At 41.7% G+C, this 25995-nt stretch overlaps 1 protein-coding gene across 7 annotated transcripts in view; it reads right to left on the reverse strand.

The window, feature by feature from the left end:
• Positions 1–25995, reverse strand: part of CELF2 (CUGBP Elav-like family member 2) — a 724899-nt gene that overhangs the window by 459953 nt on the left and 238951 nt on the right. For 2 of the 7 annotated variants that reach the window (XM_075997468.1, XM_012740321.3), the window contains exon 1: positions 12772–14089. The exons of 1 other annotated variant lie outside the window; for it this stretch is intronic. In XM_075997468.1, coding sequence (XP_075853583.1) covers positions 12772–12875 — 104 coding nt within the window. In that variant the 5' untranslated portion in view covers positions 12876–14089. Of the gene's footprint in view, positions 1–12771; positions 14090–25995 lie in introns of those variants that run through there. 4 more of the 7 variants (XM_012740325.3, XM_012740324.3, XM_012740322.3 and 1 more) reach the window with 3 other exon arrangements.

A 25995-nucleotide genomic window follows, 5' to 3' on the forward strand; every position in this document is an offset into this window, starting at 1 on the left:
GGTTGCTTTTCTTCCCAGAGTCCTGAAATCCTTTTAGGGCAGGTTTTTCGAGAATCTTTTCTTGTCTTCCCCCTCTTGGCCTCGTTTCACAATCTGTCCCTCTTGCACAAAGGGCTGAGTTCTTAGAGGGATTGATAAGATTCTGGGTCCTTGAAAAGAACATGTGCTAAAGAGCAGAAGTGCTGGGACTTCCTTAAAAGGTAATGTGTGCTTTGTGGGGGTTTTTTTGTTTTTTGTTTTTTTTTGTTTTGCCTCAATATAGCCAAAGGAAAGGTGATTCCGGGTGTGAGAAAGTCCAGCTAGGCCTCCCTTGCACACTCTGTCTTTTTCCCAGGAGCAAAGGGCCAGGACAGCGTAGGCTGGCTAAACACATAGCACGCGCTTTCTCTGGTTCAAAGTCTCTGCTGCTGTCCAGGCTGCAGTAGACCTGAAAGGTCTAAAACTCAGGGGAGCACGTAGGGCCCATTGGTTAACCCTGGAATCGGCAAACTATTGTTATGGCAAGTGTACAGCTAGTGTTACAGCTCTTGACCGGAAGAAAGAACCCAGTGGCACACGAAGAGTTGGAGAACAGCCTTTATTCCTCCACAGCAGGCTCAGCACAGCTAGTGTTATACAGCTCTCTTCCCGTCTTCCGATCTTCTGAACCCCACTTCCTTGTTCTCCTCCTGCTTTTATACCCTCGGTAGGGCTCAAAAAGTGTCCAATCAACTACAAGCTTTAACATCCAATCAGCATCAAGCTTTAACATCCAATCAGCATCAAGCTTTAACATCCAATCAGCAACAGTGGGATTCAAAAATTACCCAATCAGGATCACGCAAGCAGCGTGGCCAAAAACGGGCCAAAGCACGCGGCCGGGTGGCATTCCAGCATGCGGGGCCTGGCCCCAGCAGCATGCCCTCCCACCGGCCACACGCAGCGCTGGCCCACAGAGACGTGGAGCGATGGGGAGGTGGCAAGTGGCCGCGTCCCGGCGCCTGACATTTTACGCATCACTATGGCCCGTGGGCCGATGCAGCCCCCTCGCTGTTTCTATGAACAGAGTTTCATCGGAGTTCGGCCACACTCATGCACGACACACTGTCTCTGGTTGTTTTTGTAAAACAATGGCGAGGTCCAGTGGCTGCGACAGGCAGTATGGCTGGGCAGCAATACTGAAAATATCTACTTCTCGGCCTTTTCCCGGAAAAAGGCTGCTGACCCTTTTCTGGTGTAGACCACTGTAGAATGCAGCTGAAAAACAGCATTTGGTTACCTGCAGCTAAAACATTCCTGACTGATGGGGACCGAGGTTTCAGCGAGAGACAGAGTCAGCTGCATGGTCTGGGGTTATTCTGGACTATTTAGATTAGAGAAACTGACATTTCACATAGCCCAGCACAACTCATTAGATTTATGTATATTGGGGTTTTTGAGCCAAAGCTACATGTAATTATAAATTATGACACTGCTTCAATTTGTCACTGTTTCTGTCAGGCCACGAGGGTCCCACATTTGGCAGAAATGGCAATATGTAGGTTGGCCAAATAGCATAGAATGTTCCAGCTGCCAGACAGAGTCCCAAACAAATGATTTTTAGAATCTTCCGTTGAGAAACTGAGAGACTCCTTGGTTTTTCCGGAAACGTGTGAGTGAGGGGTGACCCAAATATTCCTGGGTTTTTTTTAAGCACAATGCCATTCAATAGCACCCAATCTCATTCCTTATCTGGGCGCAAAAGAACTGCCTGTGTCACGTTCTTCACATGTGCACGTTTCAAAAACACCCATCATAGTGGGCCTCTACTAGTGGGAACGTGGTTTCTGCTCTCATGGGGATTAATCCATTACGCAATGCAAAGGAATAACTAAGTAAACAAAAAATTACATTTCACATGATTATTTAAACCGTATCTTTTTGTAGAGGTGATCACTAAGTGTTGGAAGTTCTGATGAGGGGAGTGGACTGCCTGGATAAGGTTCAGGAAAAGTTACATTTCGGACCTTTGGGTGGAATAAACCTTTTAAAATAAATACATGTGCTTTAAAGTAGAAGAAGGGGAAGAGAATTCCAGTTTTTGGGAACTCAACGTGTCAAATGAGGGTGGTAATAACAGCGGCAGGAAAGGAAAGACACACAAAGGCTCAGCAGAAACATTAGGTACCATTTGTAAACAACAAACTTAAGCAAGGGCGACATTTTTCCTGTTTGCAAAAATCTTTCCCTTTGCCCACCAGGAAACATGACAAAATAGATAATAACACTGCTGTTTCCACCGGCCCCTAACAATGCTTTCTGGTTTAGACATTTGTGTCTCTGTAAGAATGAAAAACTAGCGTGACAAAAAAAAAAAAATGCAGTTTTCTGGCCGGGTTAAGCGAAACACCTGCAGCCGGATTGATTGCAAAATCCAGCCCTGCAGGACTGGTCATCTGATCGCTAAATGTCAGGACGGGTCACCCAGCTCATCCCCAGAACAGCTGATTTACATCATGCCTCTCGCTCAGAGACAGAGCATCCGAAAACAGATTTGTAGTGCTGTCTATCACTGCGCAGACGGACTGGGAATAAAAGAGACTTGAAAGAAAATAAGGATCGATAGAAAGAGAATTGCTCTGCCACGAGAGGAACTTGGCAGCTCTGGAAACGGATGCATCGTGTCCCTCAGAGGTGGGACTCAGGATCCCTTGGGAAGGCGATTCTCGATGACATCCATCGTGTGATTTTATAGACGGGGGGATCCTTCATCATAAGGTAGCTCAGCATCTCATCACAGAAGTGAGAAATATGTGGTCTTCCAGCCAAACACCGGCTCAGCAAAATGCTTGGTGTCTTGTGACATGAGACATGCAAATAGGCACGAAGATGAATCAGACCTTGACCCCATCCATCTTCTAGGAGTTTATGCCCCCTTCGTGGAATTAAGATCTACCCGAGCACTACAAGGCAGAAAATGTGCATTTGCGGTTCTGAGGTTTAGACTCGGTGCTGTGAGCAATCAAAAGAAGAAAGTCCTACTTTCTTCTGGCTGGGGCAGGCGGGTGGGAAGGAAGTTTTAGCAGAAGTTCTCGGGTGAAATGAGCATGAGACTTGAGTCCTGAACGTGGGAGCAGGTGCCGCTGAGGATGCATGCATTGCTGAGCACACACAAAGTTCCCGTCCTCGTAAATAAATAGCACGGTGTTTCAGGAGTGGAGAATTTTTTTTTTTTTCCCTTTTAACAGAGACTTGAAGAAAGGAGAGTGACTAATAGCGGAGGGGAAAAAAAAACACAGTGCACGGGAACACAGAGGAACGTGTGCCTTGCTGAATGCCTGCACAGTGTACCCTACAGCTGCTGGCCCCGAACCCCAGGCTGCGGTGGGCACCGGTCTGGTCTGTGGCCTGTTCGAGGAACCAGGCCACTCACGGAAGGAGGTGAGCGGTGGGCAGGCGAGCAAAGCTTCGTCTGTATTTACAGACGCTCCCCATGGCTAGTATCACCGCTCGAGCTCCCCCGCCGGTCAGATCATTAGCGGCAATAGATCCTCACAGGAGCTCGAACCCCACCAAAAACTGAGCACTCGAGGGATCCGAGTTGGGCACTTCTTGTGGGAATCTGATGCCTGATGATCTGAAGTGGGGTGGAGGTGGTGATGCCAGGGCTGGGGAGCGGCTGCAAATACAGATTACCATCAGCACAGAGGTCTGACTGCACAAGAAATGCAATGCATGCGAATCACCGCAAAACCGTCCCCCACTCCACCCCCCCATCCAGGGAAAAGTCGTCTTCCAGGAAACCAGTCCCTGGTGTCAAAAAGGTTGGGGACCACCGCTTTAAATCACCACTAGCTTACTTACAATACCCAATACAATGCCAATGCTATGGAGATAATGATATGCTCTGCAGCACAGGATGCTAGGATTCTGGGACTTGTAGCCTGCACATGTTTGGGGGGAACAGTGACACATGCTGCCTTCTGCTTCCTGACCAGACTCTCTTTGACCAAACTCTAGCCAGGCCCCCTCAGAGCCCTCCTCTCAACTAGGCCCCAAGTTCAGCCTACAGAATCTATAGATTCAACGTGAATAATTTCATTGCCTGTCTTCCCAACACATTAAAAGATCTGAATGACCATTATCATAGTTTCTAAAAGCTCAAGCCCACACCCCTGGGATGACCCCAGCCGTCCTGCAGGGCCTGCCTGAGGAAGCTCATGACAGCTGCCACAGGAACCTGCTGTTTGAGCCAGCCAACACCTGCCCCAGCCCCTGCCTGTCTTTCTTAGAGACCTGACTAAGAAGAGCCTACAACTGTGACTCCTTCCCTGTCCCTTTGGGATGTGTATGTGTTTCCTACAAGCCAGGACTGTCCTTTCCCAGGACCTGAAAGCCATTCCTTTAAAATGCAGTCCTCAGGAAGCACAAGACCCCAGTGTCCCAGTCTTCTTGGGAACACGGCATCTTCTTGGGAACACGGTGGCCTGCCAGCAGCCATATTGGCCCAGCCTATAGGTACACTCACCTGCCCTTTTTAATTTTCCACTTCCTGATTCTACTGAGCTCTGGCTTCCTGCCCCCTACCCCTCCCCATTCTCCCTTTAAAATGCCCAGTGACCTGTGTACAAGTCCAAAGTGAGTTCGCTTCATGCTGGGCCTCCTTTCCTATTGAAAGGGTAAACTTTTTTTGTTTCATCCTTCATATATTGCTGATTCCACCCATAAGGAAAACAGACCCCTTTGGGAATGAAAAAAAAATAATGTCACAGTGAATATTTTTCTACTGATTATTAGTGTCTGTGGAGTGAAAGAAACTGATGAATTGTTTTTTTAATGCTAAAATGTGATGAAAATGAAATGACAGTAGCAGCTCAGCCTATAGGTAAGTGAATTTTTCTACTGTACATTTTTATGTGATCTTATAGCCACCTTTGTCATTATTAGTTATGCCATTGTGCTACATTAGTCATGCTTTGTAAAAAATATATTATTTTGCAATATAATAAATTATTTAAAAAGCCCAGGTCTTGTATTCACTTTCCCAAATGGATCATTTGGCATATCTAGAGAATTTTTACTAGATGTTCTCTTTATTTTTATAGCCCTCTTCCCACTGCTCTGCAAAGGTTTTTGAAAACTGAGTCACGATTCTCCAAACATTCCTAAGGGAAAAGCAAGAATCACGCTGTGCAATTTTCCCCATCTGAGGTGTCGTTAAGACAACACATTGTGTCCTATTTATCAGTTTATCAAGAGAAGATATTACCTAGGTCAGGACAGTATGTGGCATCATTTTTTAAGTGTTCCGGCTCAAAGCTAACAGGATCGAAGTCTCCACTGGGGCTCCACAGCCATTCTGTGTGTGTGTGTGTGTGTGTGTGTGTGTTTGGGTAAGTTATGAAACCTTTCCAAGTCTTGCTTTTTCTCAAAATGGGAGCAAAAGTACCGCCACCTACTTCACAGTGTTATTGCAAAGATAAAATGAGATGTTATATGTGAAGCACTTAGCATGACGCCTGGCATGGAGAAAGCATTAATAATTCTTACATATTATCCTCTAAGAAGATGAATTCCACATCTTCAAATGGCCAGCCCAGCCCACCCTCCACGAATACCTACAGTGCTTCCAGGCAACCTCTCCCCGCTCTGTGTACCTTAGAGATGTCATGTAACAAGAACCGAAGAGTATCTGCACATGGCATTCCTTCAAAGTCACACGGCATGCTTTCCTCCATGAACTTGGAATTCATTGTAGGACATTTATCAGGCATGTGAAAGGGAAATATATACTAAAGGAACTAGGGAAAGCAATGAAAAAGACAGGACTGAGGCCAAGCAGGGACTTAAAACATGCCAGAGTCTGGTCTATTTTTTTTTTTTCTCCATCAACATGTGCTCCTCTCATTAATGGGAATTTCTCATATACTCCGAAAGGGAACGGGCAAAACCATATTCTGATTACAGCTTTCAGGCTCATCCAGACATTCAAGCGATGTGGTCAACCGTAAATTTCCTCCAGACTGTAATCATCTTTATGAGATCGAGGGCTCCTGGCCTAGAAAACATCCCTGAGCTTTGAAATATCACCAAGGCTCCTCCTAATTTTGTTCCCAATAACGAGGCGAGTTTATGATATTTGCTTTGTCATGTGAGATTTGAAAACAGCTCTCCAACTATCTGTCAAAGCAAATTCTAGTCTCTTGTTGGTCAAATCATTAATCTAGATAATAGACAAGAGGCAGATGAAGGTCCATGGGTGTCTGTATCTGGTTGTCTACCGCCTGTTTTTGTAAAGAAAGTTCTATTGGGTCCCGGCCAAGCCAAGTTGTTTACACACTGCGTAGCTGCTCTTGTCCTACCGTGTTGTGTAGTTGCGACAGAGATCGTATGGCTGGCAGATCCTGAAGTATTTACCCTTAAACCTGTCAACATCTGCTCTAGCTCAGTCTCTTATCTAGAAAGAATGAATTCCACTTGGGTAATAGCTATGCATCAGCTTCTCAGAGAGGATTTTCTAATTTTCCACGTTACAAAATCATCCCACACAACACTGCGCAATAACATGGTGGTAAATACTAGAGTCGGGGCGTGCATAAAATTACACTCCTCTGGCCCCGTGGAGTGTAAAGTAGGATGTGAGAGACAAACAGCAACCAGGTCAAGCATTCATTCATTCTTCATTCATTTATTCATCTGTCACATGACAGAAGGTATTTTAGATACTGGGTCTGCACCAGCCAAACACATAAACCATACGTTCTCATGGGGGAGGGAGACAGCCGTTCACAGATATGTATGAAAATGGCAGGCACCGGCAATGCTATGAGAATAATAGTTGAAACATATCAAATGAATGTTTTTCTACGTTACCAAATAGCTGAATACTGGCAACTTCCTAGGGTTCAGCCAATGAGGGAGATGTTCTAGAGAGTGACTTTTGGATGACCTTGAGATGGGAGGTGTGGGAAGGCCTCCCCCGGAAGAAGAGGACACAGGAGGTAAGACTTGAATGACAAGCAGCATCCTGCACGGCCAATAGCGACAAAAGGTCTCCAAGCAGGGAGACAGCAGGGCATAGCCAATGCAAATAAAGCCAACATGGCTTGGCTGCTTATTGGAGGAGAAGAAAGGCAAGGTGAGCTCTGAACAAAGACAGGAAGATGCAACTGGAGAGGCAGCAATGGGCTGCGTCCAACGGGGCTTTGGAGGTTGGGAGGAGGATACCGGCTTTCATTCCAAGAGGAAAGGGGAAGGTCTTAAGTAGGAACGTCACAGGATCTAATTTAGAGCTTTCGAAATGTTTTCATTCTTGTACACAAAAAAGAAGACAGAGTGCAAGAGCTGAAGCCAGGAGGCCAGTTAGGAGGCAGGGTGGGGTTCTGAGCAAACCGAGATGTCAGCAACGGAAGGGGGAGGAATGTAGAGTCCACGAGTGTTTGGGAGTTGAAATCATCAGGAGCTGGCGGTAGTTGGGATGTAAATTCAGAGGGAAAATGAGGCCTTAAGGAGGCTGCCTCGCTTTCCAATCCGGGGACCTGGCTGTTTAGCTGTGTGCTTCCTGAGCCCACTAGAGCTAGAAACCAAAGGGGTCTTGGCCCACATTATGGATATGGTTTGCAGCCTGCTGGGCTTGAGACATCTCTGGGACATACAACAGGCTCTGCTGGGGAGAGCTCTGGGTGGAGCAGTCTTAAAGCCTGGGAGGAGAGATGGGAATAGAAGTGAAAGGTGGTGAAAACAATCTCTCAGGAGACAGAATAGAGCTAGAAGAACTGGGGAATCGGTGACGAATTGCTTATACCTTTCATGAGTTCTGTGACTTCATCTCATCGCTACATCTCTTGGCTCAACTCCCTCAACTCTAAGTGGGGGAGTTAAACGAGACTGGGGTTTCTGGATCCTCCCACAGAGGGGATGTAGGGACTTGAGCACAGAGGCCAGGAATGCAGGCCTTGCCCCTGCTTAATTCTATCAATCTTTCTTCACTCACGTGGTATCTATGAACATCAAATCTTGCACTAATCATACTACCAAGTGTTTTGTTCTTTCCATCATAGGTCTACCACAGTGTCTACTTTCCTTTCTTCTGTGTACTAAGAATACTTTGCATGGATACAGCTTATTTTGAATTTTTTTCTTTGAATGAAGCTGTAGTGTTTGTACTCTGCCAACGGTCAAAAGGGGAGACTTCAACATTGACCGTGGTTGGCTTGTCTTTTGCTGGAGCTTAGGTTTCTGTCATGTCCCTTGAGGTAGACAGGACTTAAAACACAGCCCATAGAGCTATTCTCTCCCTTGATTTTTCATGTGACGAAGGGAACCAGGGTGGAGTGATTTCAAATATACAGTTCTTGAGAAGGATTTATCCTGCAGTTGTATCCTCCAAGCATACATATCCTAAGACAATAAATTGTGGCATGTGCAGATTTCACAGTTGTGCTTTGTGATCACTTCTAAGGAGCAACAGGTGTGGAAGAACTGCAGGCAGAATTCCTGGACCAAACACCTGAACCCAGTCTACATTACATGGGTTTTAAAGCTTGTCTTTTAGTATGCTTTATATACCAAACATTCTACCCATTTGTTACTCACACAAGGATATTATCTACTCTTTTTCTTGACTTGAATGGGGCCTCTCACCCCATTTCTCTAGATTTCTAAAGGGTTTCATTGACATAACTCACAGCACAGACAACTGTGTATGGCATTAACATACACTCCTCATTCTCCTGCTAGATCATCCACTTAAAAGGTGGTGGTATTTCTTTGCGTCTCCCACATGTTATAGGCAGAGACTTATTGGTGCGTCAACAGTTCAATGAATCAGAATTAGCCACAAGCATGCCTCATTTAAAACAATTAAGGAGTTTAAGATGCAATTCATAAACTCTACCCCTTTGTAATTCCTAACCTCAGGAAAGGATCACACACAGTTAAAAAGCTGATGGAATAATGCTTGCCAAGAAGAGGTGTGGACAGAATGAACTTGGTGTAGCCAAAGTAGTCATTGTAAAAATGTTTATCTTTCTCAGGTTTCCCGAGTTCAAGTTTGTGAAGCTTTACTTGCTCTAGCCATAAACTAAAATTAAATTAGGAACGTACCTAGGGGAATGACAACATTCTCACTGATTTTTAAATTTTTTAAATGGGTTAAGACTTGGATCATTATTTAAACACGCCTTTGGAAGACTACATTTCCAAAATTTGCAATTGTAGTCACATTCTTAGTGCTACAGCCTACCCTATCCACTTGTGCAATAATATTAAGTTAATTACCTGGAAAAAAATTTTTGAAAGCACTCAAGAATTATTTCAGTTTAAGAGATAGGTCAGTAATCCAGTTAAAGAAAAGGAGAAGGAAATATATTCTAATAGTTGTATCATAACCACATTACCAAAGTACTTTACCATTTCTCAATTAAAGGTAAAGTTTAAACATGCAAACAGAAAAAAAATATTACCAAAGGACCCATGAAAATGTTTGTAGTTTTTCATTTAGAAATTATGGGAACTGTTTAATGAATGTAAAAAGTTATATAGACAATGATGTTCACTGTGTTGCTAATATAAATCAAGAACTAGAAGAAATCTAAATTTTCAACACAGATAATTTAGCAATGTACATCAACATTCTAGTGTTTTATTTAGTCATTAAAATTATGGTTATGAAATGTAAGCAGAAACATGGAAAAACATTTGACACATTAACTGGAAAAAGATTATAAACTAATATGTATTACATGGTGTACAAAATGCATACATGGAAGGTTCTAGAAAGATGCCATAACTTTTAAAAAGAAAATAAAGATGGATACTAGCAATTTTTTTATTTACTCTTTTCTACAATGTTGCTTTTAAAAATAATAAAATTAGACGAACACTAAGGCAGAACTCAAGAATGGGAAGTGAGAAATTAGCTAATTAATATAAATGTCAGGAAAAAGAAGTACCAGGAGCACACATGCTTCTACTCATCTGCATTCCTTATCTGAGTTCTGGACTAGCTCCTATGAAACCATGTTTTGGGTTAAATATTAGGAAACCATGACATCGCAGAGAACCACTTTTAATAAAAATCCCTCCATTCAACATTTTTATATTTTAAAAAATTGCCAAAAACGCTTTCTCTAGGAAATACCATTTAGAGTTAAGTTAAACCTACTAATTCATCGTGAACTCTACCAAAAGCATCAGCTTAGACGCAACTAGAGATGACACATCTACTCTGTCACTTTTCGCTCCCCTGTTTCTAAATTTTCTGGACCTCAGAGAGATGAAGTGGTCAGAGTTCACCTTTTTTCCGGAGCATTCAGAGGAAGACTTCATTTCATAAATTCTACTCATTGTATCAACGTCAGCTGAGGTCTTTAGGTGACTCACTTGGCCAAATTAGACCTGGGGGTGGGGACAGGTCACGGGGCAAAGAACAAGTTTCACCTGATTCTCTCCGAGGAGGCCCTGTAATAGAATACAAAAGCCAACTCCTCCGGAAAAACCCTAAGTCCCCAAAAGTTTTGCCACCTTCTGTCTCATCTCTTCAGTGCAACCAGTGAAACCAGTAATTAAATACAAGCACAGTCAGCTGGTGTCAGGAACGATTTAAATAAGCCCGTGCGCTCTCATTAGAAAAGCACCCCTTATTTCCCTCCCGTTGGTTTGCATGCCTGTCCTGCTACATCTGCTCGAAGCTGTTTCTGTACCAAACTGCAAGATTCCCCGCAGCCAGATCTTCCTGTCACTGAAGCCCAGGACAGGCGTTGCAAAGAGCCTGGCACTCTTTCTCACTGGGGGGCGGGGGGGGGGGGCAGCAACTTGGCCTTGAACTGGAACAGGGTTGCAAGAGAAAGCAAAGCAGGCCTACCTTAGAACTTTCCAGTCTTTCAGGGGCTCCGAGTCAGAGATTAAGGAGACCATGGTCTGAGAGCTGCCCAGGGTGCATCCGGAGAGGAGGAAGGGAGGGGAGGGGTGCAGGGGTGCAAACAGGCGCCCAGCGCAGGCCCCCCTCCTTCCAGGGCTGACAGGCACACTCGTCCTGACTTCTCCCCACTCCTGCAGCGACCTGGCACTCCCTGCTTTCCCACCACCTTTGAAAGCCCCGGTAATCTGCTCCAACTGATCACATTTGACCTTTTTGTAGCCCGCTTTATTCCAAGCACAGCTCTCAGTTAAATCTCTCTTTATTAACACCGTCCTCCTCGGCTTTCTTTTGGAACAAACACAGATCAAGCCTGAAGCCTCCCGACTTTACGAGCAATCATTTACAGATTACTGCAAGCTGCAGTCTTCTCCTCCTCTGGGGTATATTCTCCTGCCTCGGAGATCCCACTTTCATATTCCCGTCAGAAGGCTGGGTGGGTTTCTTTCTTCCTTGGTTGTTTTTTTTTTTTTTTTTTTTTTTTTTTGTGGCTTGCTTTCTGGGATACTGACATTGGGCTTAGAGCTTCCCTCAGAGGCTGCAACTACATTACTGTTAGGATTTGTTTCTTTTTTTAAAAAAAAAAAATCATTTGGAACCGGGCTGCTAACAAGCAAGAATTTACTGTATGTTTTCTGGCAGAGATTTTTGCTACACGGCGTCTCCCACCCTCTTTTCTTTCTCTCTTGTGTTTCTAAATAAACATGCAGAGGGAAATGCAGAATCTCTCAAAATATTAGAGAAAAGGGCGTGGGCTTTCTCCCCCCTCCTCAACTTGTGTCTCTTTTGTTCTTTATTTAAAACCAAATATTCGCTCAAGGAGTGTCTGAAATTGTGCATAACACATGCTTAAAAATCTCCAGGGCAGTGTGGTGGTCCTGCTGGCCACAGTCCCTCTCTCTGTCCCTCTCCACCCTCATGGGTTCTCTGTGAATGTACAGATTTCTGATTTTCCTAAGCACTGCCTCTTAAGCATGGGTTTCTGTTTTCCCAGGAGGTTGCTGCTTCCGGCTAAAACCTTTACAAGTGAAGCTCTTCCTCCTGTCCTAACAAAGTCCTGCACGTTAGCCAAGACCTTGAAGTCATTTGGTCCAGTGGCTTCCAGACCGTGGTTGCCCAGGCATTCAAGATTTTGGTGATAGCTGCATGCCACGGGAACTTTCTTAGATATTTTTTCTCTATATCAAATCCCCCGTTTTCTTGCACTTATTTCTAAAGGAAAATTTTGAGATCATTACCATAAAAGGAAAATGAGCTTCCCTGGGTCTTTGGTAGAAGGCAACATCAGGGAACAACTAAAATGAAACAAGTATTATAGCTAGAAACACGGACCAGCTGAAGGCTCTGATTTAGGTCTTTTTTTTCCTCTTTGTTGTAAAGATATTTTAGGGAGTATTAGGGGTTTTAAGGACACACCTACCTACAGCAGCCCAAGAGGAGACTTCCCTCTGAATGAAGAAAGAAGATTTAAAGAGGACAGGGGTGTGATTCAATGTTTTGTCATGTCCCAACTGCTTAAAATCATCACCCAGGAGGGAAGGTCCCAATTTCATGCCTTTAGGCAGAACCTACCAAGAAAGAGAATCTCTGTTCTTTCCAGAGATGGGGGGCGGGGTGTGGGGTGGGGTGGGTAGATATGGCGACAGCTTTCGGAAGCAAGCTGCCTTTGTCGTCAGGAAGATCCAGTCAGTCCAAACGCCTCTCCCAGCATTTTAGATCCTTTCCCGCCCACCCCGTTTTCTCCACGGACTCCATGGGTCTTAAAATATGCAGCACACCCTCTGTTTAGATTCATTTTCTCTTTAGCAGTCACATGTCGCTGCCTTAATGGCTGTGAATGACTCCCTTCAGAAGTGCAGCTATCTTTATGCTAAAATTAAAAGAGAATTTCATACCTCGTGCAAAAATCATTGCCTCTCTGGGACTTCATGCTTCTTCCTGGGCTGTCTGTGTTGTCCCACTGTGAATCTTGGGCCACCGCGTAATCATGTGTAAACATTTACACAACACTTTTAATCCCCAAGTACCTCACTAAATGTGGGTGATGATAATAGCTCTGTATAGAGAAAGCACCTCCAAAGGGCCTCCGAGGGCTTAGATAATTAATAAAATCTTTTTCTCCTTTAGAAAGTGAGGGAGAGAGAAAAACAAAAGATGATCATGAAATAGTTTCTGCAACTCCAATGACATCATCCTCAGTTAGGTCCGAGGAAGGGAGGGAACCGAGTGCTTAACACTTAGAGTTCAGGGTTAATGGGTGAAAGGGGGAAGGGACTTGGCTGTTGGCCAAAGGACAAACCCATGCTCTTCAACGATGAAATAATGTCTTAAAGCTGTAGTCTTTTCAAAAACTTTTAAAAAGGCAGTCAAGTAGAACTTTTCCTCCAAATAAAACCTCTTGCACCAAGCCCCAGTACAGAAACAGATAAAGTAATAGCTAAAGTTCATTACCAGGTACTAGGAAGTGTTCTAATTTCTTTAGGTATGTCAACTCATCCACTCGTCCAAACTAACTTGTTTACGAGGTTATCAGAAGCACTCGCATGTTGTTCATGTAAATGAGGATATTTAGGCATGGAGTAATTAAACAACTGGCCTGAGCTCTCAGGACATTGAACTTGGTAGGTTTCCATGGCAACCACTGCACGACCCTCCCTGCCTGTAGCAGAGAGTGATGAGGGGTTGGCATCGGATTAGGGGTGCGTGAGGGGGGTTGCATGAGTCATACCTTCCACTCCTAAGGCACCGGAGGAAAACCCTAGAGTTTAGGACATCATTCAAAATCCACTTCCTGAAAGTATTTGGTGATAAGAGAGAGGAATTATCTTTTAAAGGATGGACTCAGTCCAACAAGTGGTGAATATTTTGCTCCGCTCTTCCTTAATTCTGAGGTCCAAGTGTTTCTTTTTACATACACTGAAGAGGAATTCCATGCTTTTACATTCTACAAATCCTTTTCCCCTTTAAGTATTTCACTGCTAATTCCAGTGGTTCGCACACCGAATGGATCCATTTCCTACTAATAGGCCATCGAAATTATTAATTCATCTTCAATTATGAGGTTGCTTACTAAAAATAAACAAAAATTTTGCCTTGTTCAAAAAATGGGCCGACTCTTTAACACAGAAAGGGCAACGATGAACTTCCTATTTATAAAAATAAAAAGTTAGGTTTGGCATTGAGAAACCTGGGTCAAAAATATAATTTTCCTCCTTGTCACTATGTACTTACAAGATTTTGTTTACTTTACCTATTCTTCCACAATTTTGATAAATTCACCCCTTAACATAAAATTATTTTGTTGTTTATAATGATTCTTAAATAGGCTGCTCTCCTTAGAGTTCCCTATCTCTTAAAAAAGAAGCTAGCAACATTCATGATTGTCCTCTTACCAGCAACAAGACTCATCATGCTCCTTTTGAAATTTTTATTTATTTATTTTTTTGAGACAGAGTCTCACTCTGTCTCCCAGGCTAGCAGTGGCATCCTCACAGCTCACTGTACCCTCAAACTCCTGAGCTCAAGCGATCCACCTGCCTCAGTCTCCCAAGTAGCTGGGACTACAGGCATGTGCCACCCCACCTGCCTAATTTTTCTATTTTTTGTAGAGATGGAGTCTTGCTCAGGCTGGTCTTGAACTCCCAGCCTCAAGTGATCCTCCTGTCTCAGCTCCCCAGAGTGCTAGGATTAGAGGTGAGAACCACCATGCCTAGCTGTCATGCTCCTTTTTATACAAATAGCATTTCTGTGATCTCTCTCCTTGGTTTCTTTCCTAGACAAGCCAAAATCACAACCCAGTTCCAAACACAAAGGAAGCCCACTGCATGTAGCTTCTCCATCAAACAAACAGAACCCCCCGTGTGCTGGGGTTTCCACGTGCACTGGGATTAGAGTCACCAGGGAAGCACGTGGAAATGCACAGTGCCAGGCTGTAGTGGCCCAGGATTCTGCACGGACCCCCTGGGGGTAGATGGGCAGAGGGCACCCTGGGGACTGCTGATATGGGAGGGCAGAGCCACCTGGCAGAACGTTTGCCTGGTTACACAGCAGCCCAGGTGGGCTTTCGAGTGCTTGTGGATGAGATCACTGAAGCCAAAGTGGAAATCTCTGGAAGCCCTTCATATTTTAGTGGAGGAATATCATAGAAAGCACCTGGAAGCTTGACTTAGCCAAAATAAGAAAAAAAAACATTCACCACCTGCTGTAAGTTACAAGAACGATTTAGTGAGGCTCCTGAAAGACAGGTGTGATGTCTTGGTAAATCCATCTTCCACAAAACATGTAACTTTCTTATAGGAATTTTTATCCAAAAATCGCTTTGCTAGCGAATAAATACAAAGTTTTGTCTTTTTCCCCCTCACTCTATCCTTCTATGGTGCGTGCCTCTATTTCGGATGAAGTGCAGTTTCTTCCGAGGCATCTCACTATTCTAAACATTTTTGTTGTCGTTTTAGAAAAGGCTTGCTTCAAACTTACTCCTAATTCTGTTACTTCTTGATAAAGATTCTTTCCCTTTCTGGTTGTGCCAACTTTTTGTTTTCCCCCTTTTGATTTATCAGTTCTTATCTTCTCCTTAAGTGGGTAGGGTCTCTGTCTGCATTTGAGAAAGTGAAATGACTAATTGGAAATGCATTCTACTGCGGCAGAGGAAGTTTGCTGGTCTTGTTGATGCACCAACATTTTAAAGCTGGCAGATGGAGTGAGACAAGAAACTCCGGCACTTGTTTTTGACCCTGGAAATGGGACCTAGCTTTCTGTGCTTTCCATAGCAAATCCTAGCATGGCAACAAAGACAGACAAGCATCGCCGGATGATGTACAGCACACTCAGTTAAAGCTGGACTTCAGATAAAAAGCAAATAATTTTTTTTAGTATAAGTATGTCCCTACATATTGCATGGGTTATACTTATACTAAAAAAAAAATATTTGCTTTTTATCTGAAATTCAACTTCGACTGTGTATCTTCTGTCTTTTTATTTGCTCAGTCTGGCAACCCTGAGCTAGAGTTTTAAATAAAAATCCCAATATCCTGGGATGATTTCTTTTTTATTCGTGGACAGTGATAACAGTACCCGTGATGCTACTAGCTAGGCATCAAAATATATTTGTTCTTAAAGCTTTTATTGTATTGGTTGTTAGAAGTTAAACATAAAAAGGCCCATTCCGAGGTTGCTTTTTGAACAAAGCAGTGTCAGGATTAAAATATGCATTATCATTAAATATTGGAATTTAGAGACTTCCACATAGTCTTGTCCTAAGATGGGATAGCGGAACTGATTTTTAAGTGTTTGCAATGCTGATATATTGAGAAGCACCAAAGCTGATGTTTTGTAACATATGGGGGCATCTCTATATTTATTTTACTCCAAGTGACTGGGCAGTTAATGTAGCTGCTGTGTTTTCTTGTTTTTTTTTTTTTTTTCCTTCCCCCTACCAAGCATCAGCTCCCCCTGTAAGAAATCTGCACCTGAATAGTTAACCATTCATCTTTAGTGACATAAAACAGGCATCGAACACATCCTCCCTTTAATGATGCCTATGGAGACAAACTTCCAAAGAAGATGGCTTCTTTTGCTTTTGCTTTTTTAGATAAATGAATGCAACTTTAATGGAATTTCAAGTGCCTTTTCAGGTTCGGCTCTCAACACCTGATACAATGCAAAGCCCATGAACAAAGCTATGTGTTTTGGTCCTTCATCAATGACTTGAGAATTGCTATTGTGGGATACTTCATAAACTCAAAAAAATAAATAAATAAATAAATTCTAAAGGGTCTCTAAAGAGACAGTTTCAAAACCTGCAACGTGTAAGCAAAAGATCCAGTGTGCTAATGAGGGTCAATATATGTAGCATGTATTTTCCAACCGTGCTAAGGGCCTTCTGAGTGGTTATATATAGGGAACGGCTGCTTTTTTCATTCTGAATTTTGGTCAGCTGAACAGGAGGGTAAAATGGATTAAAGCCAGGAGAAGGGGAATGTTGGACCCTTGCCAGGCATATTTTAAAGTCAGAAAGGAAGAGAGAGGAAGGAGATTTACACCCAGCCGGGGGCTGCTTTACATGCCATTCAAAGGAATGGCAGGCCAAATTTGGTACATACAGTAGGGGGGGGGGGAAGCAAAAATTTTAACTCTTGCATTTCCTGTTTGCCTTTAGCATTTATGGCTCACAAAAAATGCCCAAAGGAAAAATGTATTGCACCGATAGTCTCTGTATCATAGGCCAGCGAATAAAATCTGAAACACTGATCTTACAATCTTTGTGTTTTCTTTACATGGCAGCTGTAGATTATTCCGAATGTTGTGTGCTTACAAACAAAACTTCTCACCTGTTTTTAAGAGAGAAATGTAAGTTTCAGAGGAAAGCCAAACACAATTGCCAAGTTGCCAGTCAGTGAAACAATGTTATTATGTATCTGCTTCTGTAGAAGGACTTCAACACTGCTCTTGAATGGCTACAGGAAAAAGGTAAGCCTTCCCTTATTAACCCCCAAGAAAAAAACCCAGCAGACTTAAGTGGAATTAAAGTGTGCAACAAATTAAAATTCAAGGTGGTAACCACAACAAACAAAAATATTGATTGGTGATTGACTGATTGTATGAAGGGTTTATTTAGCAATCAAACGACCCATTTAGCATGCCAAAACATTTTCCTATTTGTCTAGCAGTACTTCCCACTGTGGTGAAGGACTATCTTTTATCCCTCCCTCCCTCCTTCCTTTCATTTGAAAATGTCCAACTCATTGCAGACCAATACTCTTGTAAAATACAGTAAAACAGAATTATTGGAAAAATAATTTTATGCAAAATATAAACCCTATTTCTTTAAAAAAAAAACTATTGGAATAATAGCTATAAAATTTCTCTGTCAAATTGCTATGTATTTGCAAACTCTTACTCCTGATTACTGTAAACTAACTATCCACAGACCAGCATTGGTTTGGCTTCCACACTCTGGGAGCCCTGATAAAAAGTATTCACCAATGACAAGAAAGCAATTTATAGGGACTTTTAAAGAATAGTTTTAGATTACAGAGTTTAGATTACAGAGTTTTAGATTACAGAGCCTAGTTCATATAGATTCTCAGAGGAATAGAAACTATATCCATTTATTTTGCTAATGAAAAGAGAAAAATATACTCAACTATTCGAGTAAAAATTGAAAAGTTTAAATTAATGATCTCTATAGCCACCTGATGCCAAACATTTCCACAGTCATAATTTAATGAGAAGTTTTTTCAAACATTTCTAATTCGAGGAATGGCTTAAATGTTGGGGCGTGACTTCATTGAGAACATGTCTTTGTTGACTGGCAAAGCTGGAGAAAGGTCCCTGTGCCCCAACTTCAATGGGTTTCTCTAATTCCTATTTTATTCTCCATTAGAAAGAGAGGAAAACAAAACTCAGCTATCAGTAATTTAAGGAACCTCGCACTGTATGAAAATCTGAATGTCCGGCTCCCAACAGGTCATGTAGATTATAAAATATTTTGGAGGGTTCCTGACATATTTAATTTCTGCTAGTGTACTTAAAAAAACATGTTTTAGATCACTGACCAATTGAGACACCATTGGAAGTAGAAGGATCTAAAAATGAAAATACAGGAGAATTGTATTGCTTGAACAAACACATAGCGTTTACTATGTATCAGGCCCTGTTCTAAAGGCTTTGCAAAAATTAACTCGCTAAACTCTCATAACAACCAATGAGCTAAACTCTGTTTTAATCTTCGTTGGGGGCTGATTTGGATGTTATGCCTTACCCAACACTGTGTCCATTCAGAGCAAGGTGACTATAGTAATATAATGCCACCTGCTTGCTTTCAGACTTTCCTTTGTAAAAACATCCATCCCTCATTAGTCCTTTATGGGAGAAAATAACTTCAAGCCTTATGGAAGTATCATGTACAGAGACGAGGTCCGTCTGGAAAGTATCCAGCCATTGTTAACATGACTGGAATGGTTTGCACGACATCAGCGTGGGCCGGTAGCCAAGGAGAGCGGGCGGGTATGCGCATGCGTGAACTATGACGATGCCACTGTACTAGTGCAGTGGGGTGCGAGATGCCAGTGAGTGAGCACGTGCACCGTGTGGCCATCACGTTCAAAATGACTGAGCCAGCACAGCAAGGACTGTGCATCCAATTTTGTGTTAAGCTTGAACATTCTTCCATGGAAACTATTCGGATGATTCAGAAGGCTTTCGGCGAGGATGCCATGAGTTCAGTGCGAATTCAAGTGTGGCACAAACACTTCAAAGTGTTGAAGTGTGGACCCTCGTTCTGGAAGGCCTGCGGCTGGCAGAACACCTGAGAATGCTGAACAACGTGTGCAGACCGAGAGATGCCGGGAGAGCTGTGTGAGGTCCCAGGGTGTCTACTTTGAAGGGGACTGAGTCGTCATTGTCCTACGTACAATGTTTCTTGTATCTTGTTCAATCGATGTCTCTATGTTTCGTAGTACGTGGCTGGACACTTTCTGGACAGACCTCGTTGTATACTCTACCAGGATTTACAGAAGGATCAAAGGTGTTCTGAGTGTACACAACAGCAACCATGCAAGCACTTTCAGCATCCAGAAGAAAATTATTATTTGTATTTATATTATTATATAAATACAAACCTACATGCGTGTACGCACTATTATGAAGAAGACATTTTCAAGGGAACAAAAAAGACATATCTGGACAGAAATAATTCATAGTAGGGTTCTACTGGCACAAAATTTAACAAATAGATCACTCAAACAGAATATGAGTATCTATACTATTCCTTAAATAGAATAATAGACGATTAAAGAAAAACCAGGAACTAGAATAAACATTCAAGTAATGTCAAATAAAAAATTGTGAGAACTCAGTAGAGGTAAAAATATTAGACTCTCAATTCATATTAGAAACCAAAATAAATAGCAGATAGAAGAGATGGATGTAAAAAGTGAAACTACAGAAAATTAGAGAAAAATATAGGGAAGGCAAGTCTCTGTCTTGATAATTTCTTTCGCTTTTAAGAAAAAAATTATAAAGACAAATTTTAAATAAAAATTATTAAAAATATAAAGTTTTACAAGTTTGAGTTCATAAAAATCCATTTATCAAATCATATGTAACATTAAAATATGAAAGACAAATTAAGCGTATGTACATCTATAAAAGAACAAAATTCTCTCGATACAATAGTAAAAATGTATGTAATTGCCAAAACCAAAAGATGTACAGGAGAAGCAGTTCAAATGGAAGCATGCATATAAAAACTAGGAATCAAAAAATTGTAAGTTAAAAAATGAGATACAGCATTTTACCCATCAAATTGGTAAACACCTTTGAGTGGTTATATATAATGGCAGAATGAGGTATAACGAAATGGTCCCATTCGTATATGGCTGGTGAGTGTTTAAACTGTTCAGAAAGCAATTTGGTAATAGGCAGCAATTTTTGTTAGTGTTCTTATTATTTGATCCAGAAATTGTATTGCTAAGTTTTATTTTTAAAGATATGTGTAACGGGATAGTCATAGCGTTGCTAATTTTATTAATGAGGTATTAGAGGCAACATAAATGCCTAATAATCTAAGATGCATTAAATATACGCATACAATGTTATATCTATAAAATGGGATATTGTGAAACCATTAAAACATGCTTTGGTGGAATAACTTTGAAAGACTTTCAAAATATAATAACTGATCAACACAGTATATAACATGTTACATTGAGTGATTTATCGGTGTTTCATATTGCTACCAATGGTTGCAAGCTCAAGTGCCCACCATACACACAGGGGTACCCTAACTGGTGATGGTGACAGGGAAATTGCCTATTAAAGGAAGAACAATCTCTCTTTCTCTTGTGTTTCTGCAAACATTAGCCTTCTTGGTTTAGCTTGCTCTTTTACAATTATCTGTCCTCCCCAAACTATAGATATTTCTTTTTTCCCCACTCTTATGGAAGACCAGACACATAGATATATAGATCTGTAGTGCAGGAAGGTGTAACTGACAAGGAACCTCATCAGGATCAAGGAACCCCGAGCAGAGTTGGGGTGTGGCGAGCAGAGTAGGGGTGTGGCGAGCTAGGGAGAGGAGCTATCTGAAGACAGCAGGCCTGCCCAGTTCTCACCTGCTCTTAACACGACTAACTGGAGCCCAAAGGTTGCTAGTTCTTGCGCTTTATTCAGGGATGACAAAAATCCTATTTTTATGCAAATTTTGATTTTTAATTATTGACTTAATTAATATATAATATATATATATCCAAATAAAACTCATGGAGGGGCTTCAAGTGTATGGTTTCCAACATTCACACTTAGATGTGTAAATGGAAAAAAGACTGGAAAGAAATACGCAAAAATGATACAATTATTGACATCCTTTCAACCACTTAATTGTACTTTCTTAACACTTTTTCTAAGTTCTCTCCATGTATTTCTTTTTATTATCAGAAAACTCGGACCTCCTCTTATCATATTTATTTAGCAGTCCTTTAAGGAGATACAAAGAAGTTTTTTAAAAAAAACTTCCTATTTTGAAATTTGTCTCTGACCTTCTATTTTTAAATGTATCCACCCAGCTACATTCTTAGAGATCATGTCATTATTTGTGGAATCACTATTTTGTAAGCCGTCAGAAGCTTCTTTGAAAAGCAGGGCTTCAAAACTGCGTCTGATGTTTCCTCCCTTATGGTTTACCCTAATCATTTTTGGCCTAAATTCTGTTGCATTTTTTTTCTCTTCTTTTTTAAGTCATATCTACCCTGCTCAATTACAGCTAGGGGATGTTAAGTCATTTTGTAATCTGCTGGTAGATTCCACTGGTGCTTACAATTTTGGCAGTTCACTGGCCAAAGTGTCTTTTATTCTATAAAATATTAGGACATCCCATCATTGTTTGGACAAGCATGGCTTTGGAAACAGAAAAGAAAGCTTTAAGGTTTAAGCTAGCACTGCAATGCCATCTCTCGGACACACGCTTCTCTGGATCGTCACCTTACAAAAGGGGATTAAAAAAAAAAAAAGAAAGAAAAAGGAATGTAGCCAGCTAGCACAGTGCTCGATCTAGGAATAAAAGAATGTAACAGGTTCAGCTGATTGAGGGTAATGATAAAATAACTGGGGAAAACTACGAAGCCATCTCTTTATGTAGGGACAAAGAATGCTTTTCACAAAGCTCAAAATAAATTAATTACAGAATTGCTGCTGTACACATACAATAATCTTTACACACCTCTCCCTTGGGTGTATTCTGTTTAAAGGGTAAGGCTTCATGGGAAACCAGCCTGTATGACCATTTCTCTCCCCTGTTTATAAAGCTCGTATTTTACAAAAAACTGGAAAAACAGATGGGAAAAATCTGGACTTCATTTTTAACCAGCCATTGTTTTTCCTAATTTCTCTATTTTACTCCAAGTATGTTCTGTTTTTTGTGTTTTTTTTTTAAGTTATGGTATACTTTATTTTTTTTTATTTTTATTTCTTTTATTTTAGCGTATTATGGGGGTACAAAAGTGTTAAGGTTATATATATTGCCCATGCACCCCCTTCCCCCTCGAGTAAGAGCTTCAAGCGTGTCCATCCCCCAAACGTTGCACATCTTACTCGCTTGGTTGTATATCAAAAGTATTAAATGAGAAGAGAAAATGAAAGTTGTTCAAAGGATGATAGCATTAAAAACAACTGCATCCCAGCCATTAGGCTAGCATTACCGGACCAGAAGACATTCAAATTCATTTTCAAATAACTGCTTGATATAACCTTTAAAATGAGAAATGCTTTTTTTTTTTCTTTTAAAAAAAAAGTGTGTGATATCAAACCTTTCTTCTCACTGAAGCATTACAAAGTGAGAATTCTGATTTCTAGTTGACAATGTTTAAATGAATATGTCAGTTTGTAATTACAAATATAAGGGGGGAACTTTTTATAACTGAATATTTAACACATATTAAAGTTCTAACTGGAACCACAGAATGCTTGTCTGAGTCTGCGTAGGTCTTCTCTCTTCAAAGGAGGCATCTCAAATCATTCCCTTGAAAACGGAAAATAGTTTTCTGAGATGACGAGTTCACTGTGGAAAAAAGGGGTCTGGCCAACTACTCTATAGCTTTTCCTTTACTGGGTGTCTGTGTGTGTGTGTTTGTTTTAATAACAAACTTTATAGGCAAATAAAGATCGAAATGAGCAGATAGTAAATATTTTCTGTATACATAGATAGTGATTGCATTTACTATGTGTACGATTTTCACTTTAATTATACAACACGTCTTATCCCTCCAACACCTCCCAAGAGCAAGGACAGGAGGACCCCCTGATCAGGGTGACAATTTACTTTTTATTCCCCCGTCCCTCTCCTCCCTTCCCGGTGATCTCCTGCAAATAAGGCGAAGCCATTTGTTCCCCCTATTAATTTGATTTCCTTTCTTTGAGTTGAATGACCAAGTGTAGAAGACTTGTAAGAGCAGATTGAAAAATATAGAAATATTTCAAGGGTTTCTGCCCTATGCTACCTTTTTTTTTTTTTTTTTTAAAGAATGAACCCTTTATAGGGATTTTTTTTTTTTCCAGATGGATGGCAAGGTGTGAAGACTTCGCTCATCACCCAGATCTATGTTATGATTGGCCAATGTGTGCCTTCTTGATGTGGTAGCTTAGGGTCCTTTTCATTGTCTCCTGGAAACATCCAAGACCAAAAATCTGTAGGTAGACAGTCCAAAGGAAAGTTTTATTCATGATAACCATATGGGCAGTATCTCGTGTAATGCTCACAATAAACACTACGCTGTGCGTATTATTATTGTCCTCTTGTCACCAATGAGGAAATAGAGTCACAGTCACAGTAGGTCTGCCATGGGACGTGCAATGGCGGTTCCAGCTCACGTTCAACTGACTGCAGAGCCTGGAGGTTTTTAACCTTGGCTAGAAGCTTAAATTTAATTCATTTCCCCCCCCAATTTTGGAGGCTTTGCTTGGAGAAAAATTTTTTTTTAATTTTTTCTAATTGACAAACAGTAATTGTGTATATTTAGGGTGTACACCCTGGCGTTTTGATATACGCATGCCTTGTGAAAGGGCTAACTCAAGCCAATTCATGAATCTATTACTTCACATATTTATCATTTTCTTTTTCTTTTTTTTTTTCTTTTTGCGGCAAGAACACAAAATCTACTGTCTTAGAAATTTTCAAGTATCCAATACATTGTAATGAACTATGGTCACCATGGATCGTTTGAACTTGTTTCTCCTGGCTAACTCAAGTTTTGCGTCTTTTGACCAACATCTCTCCAATTCCCTCCGCCACCCCTCGTGCTCTGGTAAATACCATTCTACTCTCTGCATCTGTGACATCTTCTTTTTTAGAGCCTACATTTAAGGACAGACATGTGGTGTTTGTCTTCCTGTCCCTAGCTCATTTGACTTAACACAACGTCCTCTAAGTTCATCCACATTGTCACAGATGAATTTGTTTTTTTAAGGCCGAATTAATATTCCTGTACACATACACACACATTTTCTTTATCCATCCACCTGCTGATGAACACTCACAGTGATTCTGTATCTTGGCTATTGTGAACAGCGCTGTAACGAGCATGGGGCTGTCCCTATCTTCTCAACATACCCATTCCCTTCCCTTTGGATACAGAACCAGTAGGAGCATTGCTGGATCATATCGTAGTTCTGTTCTGGCTGGGAGCTTTTAAAAATCCCAATGTCCAAGACACCTTCTAAGTGGAGCTGAAATAGAATCTCTGAGGGTGGCACCCAGACATGAGTGTTCTTTAAAACTTCCAGGTGACGGTAACACACAGGGAGTGCCGGGCACCACGGCACTACACAGACTTCTCTACTTGTCACCATGAAAGGTCAAGATGAGGACTGGCTAGAACTCAAGCTGGAGTCAAGTGCATATGGCAGTTTTATGAATTTTCTGCTTTGTATCTGATAGTCATCCATCGTGGTTTTATCATGCAAATGCAGGGGAATTTGACTTAGAACACTTAAAACTATATAATTAAGCACTTTCCATTGTAGTGCTTTCAATTGTAATGAAGTACTTCTGGGTGGAGGTATTCACAGATCCAAGCCTGCCTGTACGAAATTGGCAGGAGAGGTGAGGGAATGTGGAGGGCATGTACCTAACACATGATCAGCCTCCGTACAGGTGAGATGCGTTGCAGTGTGGTTAGCGAAATATCTCAAGCCATCTCAGCCCAAAGACATTGACCCAAAGGTAGCAAGTTTGAGATAGTGACCTCCAGTTCTTTTTTTTTTTTTTTTTTTTTTTTTGAGACAGAGTCTTGCTTTATTGCCCAGGCTAGAGTGAGTGCCATGGCATCAGCCTAGCTCACAGCAGCCTCAAATTCCTGGGCTCAAGCAATCCTGCTGCCTCAGCCTCCCTCGTAGCTGGGACTACAGGCATGAGCCACCATGCCTGGCTAGTTTTTTCTATATATATTAGCTGGCCAATTAATTTCTTTCTATTTATAGTAGAGATGGGGTCTCGCTCTTGCTCAGGCTGGTTTCGAGCTCCTGACCTCGAGCAGTCCGCCTGCCTTGGCCTCCCAGAGTGCTAGGGACCTCCAGTTCTTGAGAACAGCCCTAGTTGGAGACTGAAAATACTGTTGCTTCAACTTAGAACCACAGAGCATTCTGGCCTTTTGAAATAATACTATATTAATTTCCTAGGGCTGCCATAACAAAGTACCACAAACTGAGTGGCTTAAAAACAGACATTTATTGTCTCCTAGTTCTGGGGGCTGGAAGTCTGAGATTGGGTGTCAGCAGGGTTGGTTCCTTCTCAACCTGCAAGGGAGACCCTGTTCCATGCCTCTCTTTTAGCACCTGGTAGCCTCAGGTGTTCCTTGGCATGTAGATGGTCATCTTGGAGCATTTGGGAGAGTGGAGCATTTGGAAAGACACACTGAGGAAAAAAAGAAACCACAATACTACCACTTTATGGGCTTCCCATAAACACTGTTCATGGGCCAGGCAAAAGAGGACACAGTGATGGTTAATTTTGTGTCAGCTGATTGGGCTACAGGGTGCCCAGATTAAACACTGCTTTGGGATGCATCTGTGAGGGTGTTTCTGGATGAGATGAGCATTTGAATCGGTGGGTTCAGTCAGTAAAGCAG

Source organism: Microcebus murinus, chromosome 25, assembly GCF_040939455.1.
Source record: "Microcebus murinus isolate Inina chromosome 25, M.murinus_Inina_mat1.0, whole genome shotgun sequence".
Taxonomy (NCBI): domain Eukaryota; kingdom Metazoa; phylum Chordata; class Mammalia; order Primates; family Cheirogaleidae; genus Microcebus; species Microcebus murinus.